Below are 10083 nucleotides of genomic sequence, written 5' to 3'. Positions count from 1 at the left end.
AACGATAAGTATTAAGTTAAAAAACAATGATTCACATTTTGATTGTAATCAATCTATGATATGATACAATTTTCATTCATTCTATTGTGAAAGAATCTTGGTCTCTTTTTTCAAAGTTCATTTGGTTAATGCCTTTACATCATGAAAATAACCATCCAAATTTTAAATTTGTTTTAATTTCATTTTAGTATATCAGTTCATTTTAGATTAGAAATAATAACACAAAAGCAAAATGTGTACTGTCGTATTGAGATTAACATTACTACTCATAAATGCTTTAGTTGGAGTAAGTAATCAGTTATTGTCATACTTTTTTTATATTTTATTCTTCATTTTAATTCTATTTTATGTACATTGTATTATTTTTCTGGTTAGCGTTTTTTTAGCGAGTTGGTTTTCTACGGGATGGGGTCGCTAACCTTATATCCAACCCTCCTCCTTTACCCCGGGCTTGGGACTGGCAGTTGCCCCTGGAGGAGCTACAGGAGGGGTTTTATTGTATATTGAATGACAGAAAAGTGGATTTATTTAAAAAAATTATTAGAAGATAATTTTATATAGTTGAAATCATGTGTTAATTGAAGCTAGACTACCATGGAAAACCTGGGAGCACTGGATGGCTGGTTCGTCCTAGCATAGGACTCTTCAGGAGTGAGCATCCACGATCCCACCTCACGAGATTCGAACAAAGGACCTGTCAGTCTTGCGCGCGAGCGCTTAACCACTAGACCACTGAGCCCGTATAACTTAATGGAGGAAAAATTAACATGTATATGAATGTGAATAAATTTACACAGTTGTGTTATAACTTGTTGCCAAGTGGATGCCTTGTTAATGTATAACGTGACAAGACACGACGATTAGAGAGCAGTGAATTATAGATCGGACCAATGATACACGCGAACCTATACGAGCAGTCTACAGTACTTTATCGGCCCTGCTTTCTGCCTAGCCCAGCCAGTTAATTTCAGAACACCAATAACAGCCTCTGAGATATGAATCACTTATTTCAAACATACTGGGTTTATATACCAAACAAACTGACCATATCTTACCATAAATTGGAAAATAACATTTGTACAAGATTCAGCTAAATGTGGCTAAGAATAGGGGGGAACAATAATTAATAGATTGGGTATAACGTAGGAATGCTAAATCGTATAGTAATCGTCTATGGGTCAAAATAAAGCTCATAATAAAAGAAACATGAATATGAATAGTTTAGGTCTTTAACAATTATACGGCAAAAAATATATGCATATTATTGGCCCATAAACGGATCCCAAAGTTACCATTCATTATTGTTATCGGGACACAACAAGTTGACATTTGAACTAATTAAATATGTTAACATGTATGTTGCTAAAAAGAGGGTATGAAATACAATGAGTTTATCATATTCTATAAACACTCTAACTAATAAACAGTCAAGCTTCAGTCTTTTTTGAAGCCATCACTATCATGCTACATGAATATGATTTTTATGTTTATAAAGAGATGTTTGTTTATCTTTTGTTGCCTTGGTGGCATAAACATTTCTACATTACCTCACAAAATTTTATTCAACTCCTTTTTTTTAGATTAATTACGTCATTATCTCCTTTGATTTTAATCATTTTCTAGCTTAATAACCTTATTGTAGTTAACTGAGCTTCGTTTACTTGATTGTCATTTATTATCAACGTTTTTTCTTTCATTACGTAATCATTTGTTACTAGCCCTTTGATTTTTTGTCATTACCAATGTTGTAGAACGTTCTTTCGTATAAGATGTATTTTATTTAGTCTATCAAATTTATTCAAATTTTTGTTGTGTAATCATAGCAACTACCAACTAAACTGTTTCAGAAGGGGTTTTGTGGAGATTTGGTATTTTCATAGTTGGAAGCGTGAGACAATTGGTGAACGGTTGCTCAACTTTGTGAATTGGTTGAAGTTAAACATAAACACCATCGGATGTCGGCTCAGTGGTCTATCGGTAAAGTGCTCTGGCGCGAGACTGATAGGTCTTACGTTCGAATCATGCGAGGCTGGATCATGGATGCCTACAGCTGAGGAGTCCCACAATAGGACGAACCGGCCATCCAGTGCTTACAGGTTTTCCATGGTTGTCTAGCATCATGATCTCAAATATTAAAAAAGGTACTTTTATTGATTTACTTCACAAAGGTGACATTAATGTTTGTTTATTGAGAAAATATTAATTTCTATATGTTGCGTCCTGTGGTTAGTCTCGTTGGACTCTATTATCTACATCAATGTTAATTGAATGAAGCTGTTTTCCTTATATAAATTAAACACATTTTACGTCTTCTTGAGCTATTACTGGCCAAAACAGTAATAATAACTCCCCGGTCAAAACTGTACAGGAAATTTTGACTTGATACTAGGCTATACCACTGGAAAATAAACTGTTTAACGTATCTTTCTTGGTGATAATGTAACATCTGTCATGATCCTATAGTTATAACACTTCGTTAAAGTATTTATACTTTGTAAATCATTAGACAGACAACTTTATGCTTATATGATTAACAACCACTACAATTTGTGTTCCTAAAATATTACTATACACCAAAATGATATCAATTCTGATCATATATTTTCCATACATATACTTGACGTTGGTAATAATTCTGTGACAAATGCTCAGACAAAAGGATACAGTTTATGAATCATGGTTTTTTAAAAAAAAAATAGTATATCCTTAATTCCCCCCCCCTCAAGTGTTACCTCTCTTTGAGTCAACCTAACTGTACCACTAAATTAGTAGGGATTTCTTTTCATCATTATATGTATATGAGGAAACGATGTATTAACTGACAATTTATTTTCTTTAATAATACTTAGCTATCAGCGTTAATAGTTTCATCGTTTGGTGCAATTTTAACATGGGGCAAAGAAACTATAACAAGAGAATTAGATGATGTAATTAGTCCAATGATTAAGAAAATGTATGATGAAGAAGTAGCACAAGATTTCACAGATGTAGCATCTGCTATCTTACAATTAACAAGTAATGTATATATATATATATTCTCTGTTGGATTTTCCCATTTTTATTTTATATACTATAAATGTTTGTAATGATTGAATACTTGAGGTACATGGTGAAATAACAATAATAATAATGTTTGTACTAATTGGTTTTGTCGATTGTTATTAGCAGGGCCGTATTGAAGCCTAACATTCAACTTGATAATATTCCATTTATATGTTCTTAATTTACTATGAATGATTATAAGCAAAGATGGACAGTGGCTAGTAGTGGAATCCAGGATGCGCGTTTCGTCCTATTTGGAACTCGTCAGATGGATGTACCTGCATCTCAGCGCTGATGTTCACTCTGGGACTCAAACCCAGTACCCTCGCTTCAAACGCCATCGCGTTATCCACTCGGCCACTGAGTCCTGATAGCCACTTGCTTGTGCGATGGGGTGAAGTTTAAATTCACTTAGTATTGTTTGTTTAAATCTTCCCATTGATGTTTAGAACTGCAACTGGTCAGTCTCTAATTGGCATATGTGCGTACTGTGCGTATTGCCTCGATATAGCCTTATTTCACAAGCATTGTAAGCAAAGATAGTGGCTAGCAGGCTATATCGAGGCAATACGCACAGTACGTACATATGCCAATTAGAGTCTGACCAGTTGCAGTCCTAAACATCAATGGGAAGATTCAAACAAACAATACTAAGTGAATTTATTACTATGAATAAGTCTATAAACGTTAAGTAGTTAAACTCGAAGAGAAATATTAAGATTTAGGGAAAAGTAAAACATTTGCTTATTCGTAAGTTGTTTATTGTTGAACTAATTCCCTTTAAATTCACTTAGTTATTACTATTTTTAATATGAACATAGTTGATAGATTTTGCCTAACAGTGAGGTATTTGCTAGGCCAAAGGAATCTTCAAAGGATATACATATTTCGAATCAAGACTGGTCGGAATTTGGTTAAGAATATCAACAATGGAATAATTTAGACCATCACAAATTAGATCGAATTCACACTTAGGTAAACAAGCTAGTAACTCTCAGGATTCAGGAATTTAGTGGATAACGCGTTAAGAATTCGAAGCGTAAGGTGTTACGTTAAAGACCTGGTGTATGCATAAACACTGGGATGAAAATGTAATGTCTAGCGGACAAATCTAAAATATGAGATAGCATGTATCCTAGATCTCAATACTATCCACAGTCCATCTAATCCATATCAATGCTAATATTCATAGTACAATCTGCTGTAAAACGGATAACTACTTTTCGGGATAAACTGATTAAACAATTGTTTAATCATACTTGTTTCCAAATTTCAATCTATCCATCGGTCCCTAATTTTTTCTGACTTTTAAGATATGAATGTTACGATTGAAGTTGTTTCTGAAGCACGAACAGTGAACATTGTAAGTGGTTGAAGGAAATCCACTTCATTATGTATGCTCTACAGCTTTTGAATCTTCACGAGTTTCGTTTTTAATTAAGACAGCGTTCTAGGAATATCATTTGGAAGGGGAAACATGTTGGAAATAAATTAGTTCTATCATGTTTATTGTTGGTGATTTCACCAAACCAGTAAACTGGAAAAGTTTTGAATTCTTTGTTGACTGTAAAGGAACTAACAAATAGACATTATACTGTCATCTTGGGAAATTAAATAATGGTCAGTAGTCCTTGAAACTCAGAAATCAATCATTAGGCACGGACAAGCATAAATTATCATGAATCAGCTAACAATAAATTTAGCTCGTAGTCTAGGATATATAGACAATAATATGAAACAGTAATAGCACTCCTTCATGAAGTTCTAGTTTATGCGCTCAGTTTTCAGTGACTTTGTTTGTATTCAACGCAGTCGTACAACTCAATTACCAAAAACAATGCCAATAAAGAATCGGTAACCAAGATACCTCTTCACGTACATGTATAGATATTGTTATTGGCTTAAGTCCATTTGTATATTTTTCAGATCTAGATAGTTGATCACCAAAACCAGTTGAATTATGGTATTCAAAATAGATACAGTTAAGTGGAGAACTGCAATAACGAGAAATTTATTTATTTAAACACATAAATATTGATACAAGGAAGTACCAGATACATATGCGCCACACAAATCAAATGAGATTTGTGTGAGGGTTGTGATACTGACCAGGGGCCCAAACCGGAATACGTGGTTTTCTTAGGGGGCCACATCCGGAGCCTATGACCTAAAGATCCGATCCACAAGGCAGTGGAGCATCGTGAGGAGATGCAGTCCCATGGTAGCCGGTGACCAACGATTGATTCATACGCCATTTGTTCCTTCAGGATCCTGAAGCCTATGTGCACCATTGGTTTGGAATCAAGGTTTTCCAGCTACCCTAGGTGGACTCGCCGTGTCCACCAACCCGGTTAAAGCGCCGGACAATCGCTTTTCGTCCTCTCAATTTCGTAAACAACACCCCCGTCACGAGAATGTAGTGATTAGGACTTCCCTGTCAGAGGCTATATACGCATGGCCATATGAGAGCATTTGGAGAGGGAGAGTGAACTCTCCCCATCCTCGGCCGTACCAGGGCATTTAGATGTCTCCAGGGCATTTGAGGGCGGTTGGTAGTAACGAATGTTGAAATACTGATCACCAATTTTTTTCGCTGATATAAAATGAAATATTCTTTTCATTCGGGAGAAACATAGATAGCAACTAATGCTTGTCTTTTAAAATTATGTTCACAGATTGTTTTATCAATGAAAATCTATCTCTCATCAAGTTTCTAATTTTTTAAAATATTTTCAGGTCCATTCGGTTTAATTTTATTTATACTGGGGTTAGTAGCCTTGGCTATTTGTTTATTTGGTTTCTGTGGAGCAAGTTGTAAGAGTATTCTTTGCCTCAGAGTGGTATGTTTAAAATTAATTATTTGATAAATATTTCTTTTGTTCGAATTCTGACCAAAATTCTTTAAAGCATAAGTCATCATTTCAAATATAGATTATGGAAAACTTTCAGAATTTAAAATCTAACAAATGTATGAAATTTCAATGGTTGAGATCATGAGTCAATTGAAGCTAGATCACCATGGAAAACCTGGAAGCACTGGAAGGCCGTTTCAAATCTCGAGAGGCGGGATCAGGGATACGCACTGTTGTGGAGTCCCGTAATAGGAAGAAACGGCCGTCCAGTGCTTACAAGTTTTCCATGATGGTCTAGCTTCAAATGACTCATGATCTTAATTATTGAAATTACTATAATATCCACAAAACCCCTTCTGGTATTAAGTGTAGGAAAGTCAGAATCACAAGTAATTAGTTTTATTTAAATAAAAGCAAATGATGTTCAACAAAAACCAAAACACTGTCTTGGTTTCCAGGAGTTTAGGCCATTCATAGTGGTACTAGAATAAGCAAACATTAGCTAAAGCCACTTTTAAGGTGAAGAAATCAACAACAAACGGTTAGAATGAAGTAAAAACAAGTTGAAAGTGATCAACTCAACATGGTCTAGTGAATAAAAAAACGAGAGAAAGTTATTAATCTCAGACAACTGGATCCCAGCGCAACAGTCTAAAGGTTAGACGTTTGCACACGAGATCGAAGGTCCTGGGTCCGAGCCCCGTATATGTGATCGTGGATGTGCACTTCTGAAAAGTCCTGTTCTGGGGTGAAACAGCTGTTCAGTGCTTAGAGGTTATCACTGGTGTTCTAGCTTAAATGGATTCGTGAATTGAACTGTGAAAATACTGCGATCTCCACAAATCCCCATACTGAAAAAAATAAGGTGTGGATATGGAAATGGTGTGAAAATCTAATTGTTACTTATTAGTAGTATAATGAGTTTGCACAAATTTGGAGGGAGTATATTCTAGTGATACATTTTATTGACAGTTGTAGGTAATCGTAAAGACGTGGTGACAGATGTTAATACATGAGAATTACTTGGAAATTAGTAGACTTTAATATTACTTGAGGTTTAAACTTTTAAACGAAGTAATTAATATATTTTTTTTAACAAATAAACTTACAATATATGACTTATCACAATTTATATTTAGTTCATATTTAAGGATTATGAGACTTGAACGTTCTCTGTTCGACTCTCTTTTAAACCTGTGGTAGGTATTACCACTAATAATTGTACATTAGGACAATACAGATATTCAGTGCTTTACTATTTTGAATGATTCCTCTGCCTATATATCTTAGTGATGAAAATTACACTAAGCTAAAATTGTTGTGAACGAGAACTTAGGTAAAGAAGACCAACTTATCGTGTTATATAAAATTACAGAGTGTCTTAGTGAAATATGGAAACCATACATTAAATACTTCACTGAAACATTTTACATCAATTGTCTGTTACAAACTTCATCATTCTTTCATTCCTGTTGTTCTTACAAGTACTATCTGTTTACATTTCTGTTCTCTTCAATTCAATCTTCTGAACCTTCTGCGACCAGGCATTCCACTTCTGATAATTGTTACATACTACTTATTCCTGTCAACATAAGTAGCCAACTGCGCAGATACGAAATGTGTAAATAAATACGTGATTTACGTGATTTATTCGTCAATCGAAATACAACTTATTCAATCTTAGTACTGTGCTAAAACAATAACGTTCGACCAGTATGAGTAGCCTAACGTCCTTAGTGGTCCTTTGTTCGCCTGGTCCTTCCAGCTGAGTCCAGAACTCCAATACTGGCTTCCTCTAGGCAAATCATTTATTTTAATCACACCTGGTTTATATACCAGCCAATCAGACGGCGTCACACCATAGTATAGGAAATAACATTTATACAAAATCAAGCCAAAAAGTGACTGTGAACGTGGGAGGCAGTAATGAATAAACTGAGTATAATGTTGGAATAGTAAATCGTATCATAATGGTCTATAGGTCAAAGTGAAGCTTATAATAAGAGGAATATAGATATATACAATCTAATTACTCAATAGTTAAACAATAAGAATATTTATAGAATAATCGTCCATTAATAGGTCCTGGAAGTAACCCGTGCTTATATCTTCACTAAGATATAACAGTACTTATATTTTTGTTTGTCAAACTTAAATCCATAGTTATGATATGCTATCAGTCGTTAATTGAGGTAATTAGTTATGTAGATACACTAGTATTTCACAGAGTTGTCAGTTTCTATCAATAAACTCCTATTTGGAACAAAGTTATAATCTACAATAATCATTACAGGTAAAGTTGTAAGTGTATATCATTGTGTTAAATAGACTCTTTGCTGAAAACAATCGTAATACAGCAAGAAAAAGGAATATCATTGAATTATTCTCTCTACAAGTGTAGTATTCAGCTAGAAATCAGATTCAGAGTTATTTCGTGTCATATAAGAAATGAACTAATGGCAAATTTACAGTTTCTAAGAGCCATGTCTAATGGTATTTTCACTGCATATGCTTTTCGGTGTTTGACGTTCTGATCTGGATGATCTAATCATGAAACTTTCATCTTCCTTCTAGACAACTTACTTGGTAGAATTGAATTAATGAATATACTACGAATTTAATGTTAATGCCCATTAAATACACTTCATTAGTAAGAGGTTTTCTAATTTTTAGAAAAATTCTCTTGGGAAGTACAATTATATGTTAACTATTACATGATTATAATCAGAAGGGGTTTGTGTGGAGATTTCAGTATTTTCATAGTTGAAAGAATGAGTCAATTGAAGCTAGACCACTATGTAAAACCTGGAAGCACTAGACGGCCGATACCCACTCAGTGGTCTATCGGTTAACTGCTTGCGCGCGAGACTGCTAGGTCCTGGGTTCGAATCTCGTGAGGCGAGATCGTAGATGCGCACTACCGAGGAGTCCTGCAACAGGACAAAACGGCCGTCCAATGCTTCCAGGTTTTCGTTGGTGGTCTAGCTTCAACTGAATCATGCTTTCAACTATGAGAATTCCCATTTAAATATTAAAAATTAAAAACACGAAGTTCAACGAAGAGATCTCTATTATCAAGCTCTACATACGTATGTATATGAAACATTTTTGTTAAAGTACTAATTCCATGATGAAATGTGAACATGAATAACCAAGATGACATAATAGAAAGATTATAATAGTAGATTACGTAATACGAGTAATAAGATGCTTCAAATGATTAAAATGTTTTTTCTATTTTTTTGGTTACAGTAATTGAAGGTCATTAAAGGTTATAGAGGTGTAAAAATAAATAAGGTGATACGATGAGTATTCATGAATAAATTAATGAGAATATAATACATAAGTAAAGGGGAATGCAGTAATAATAATAATAATAATAAATAACGCCACGGTAACGATAACGATAAGATGTACTTCTTTTGTACGCATAGATCTGGCTTGAGCTCATGGATGGTAAGAGCTTCGGCTATTTTTAAGAGTTTGATACGAAGAAATCTAGGTAGATTTGAACGAATCATATAAACAATCTTAAAATCAGACTGTGGATCCGTAGAATGATTACAGTCGATTAGGTGTTCAAGTATAAAACTCCTAACTGCTTTCCTTTCACCCTTGTAGAACCAAACTGGAATATGTTCTCGTATCCCAGTTGAAAGCTAGCACTGGCTACGGTCAATTTACCTTCCTCTACAAGAGAAGGTCAACTGGTAGATTTAATGCTATATATGACATAATGTTTGACTTTAAATGTAATTGATCACAGAGATTACAAATTCTATCTAAAATCAATGAATTATCCAAGATACTATTCTTGAAATATTCACAAAAGACTAATCTTAAAACTTTCATATAAAAAAATATACTGAATCAAACTTTGATATTTTAATGAAAGATAATTATGTTTTTTTTGTTTTATAGTACATTGGATTACTTTTAGTATTGATCGTTATTGAGATTACTGCAATGAGTTTTTACTATACCAATCGAGAAACAGTAAGTTCAATTTGACCAATGTTTATTCTATATAGTTTCGATCATGATGCCGTTGAAGTTAGATCACCATGGAAAACCTGGAAGTACTGGATGGCCGTTTCATCCTATTGTGATACTCCTCAGCAGTGTGCACCCACGATCCCGTCTCGTGAGATTCAAACCCAGGACTTCTAGACCACTGAACCGGCCGGCA

At 34.3% G+C, this 10083-nt stretch overlaps 1 protein-coding gene across 2 annotated transcripts in view; it reads left to right on the top strand.

Moving 5' to 3' along the window:
- Positions 1-205: 205 nt before the first annotated feature.
- Smp_155310.1 (tetraspanin, putative) overlaps positions 206-10083 on the top strand; it is a gene marked incomplete at its 5' end in the record, with an annotated part of 22075 nt that continues 12197 nt past the window's right edge. Inside the window, 4 exons of one of the 2 annotated variants that reach the window (XM_018791882.1) lie at positions 206-286; positions 2850-3015; positions 5779-5882; positions 9816-9890. In XM_018791882.1, coding sequence (XP_018644988.1) covers positions 233-286; positions 2850-3015; positions 5779-5882; positions 9816-9890 — 399 coding nt within the window. The remainder of the gene's footprint in view (positions 287-2849; positions 3016-5778; positions 5883-9815; positions 9891-10083) is intronic. The other variant, XM_018791881.1, reaches the window with a different exon arrangement.

The sequence above is a fragment of the Schistosoma mansoni genome (genome assembly GCF_000237925.1).
Source record: "Schistosoma mansoni, WGS project CABG00000000 data, chromosome 1 unplaced supercontig 0034, strain Puerto Rico, whole genome shotgun sequence".
Classification (NCBI taxonomy): Eukaryota; Metazoa; Platyhelminthes; class Trematoda; order Strigeidida; family Schistosomatidae; genus Schistosoma; species Schistosoma mansoni.
Note: the sequence above shows the minus strand (reverse complement) of the source record. Positions and strands in the feature narration are given on the sequence as shown.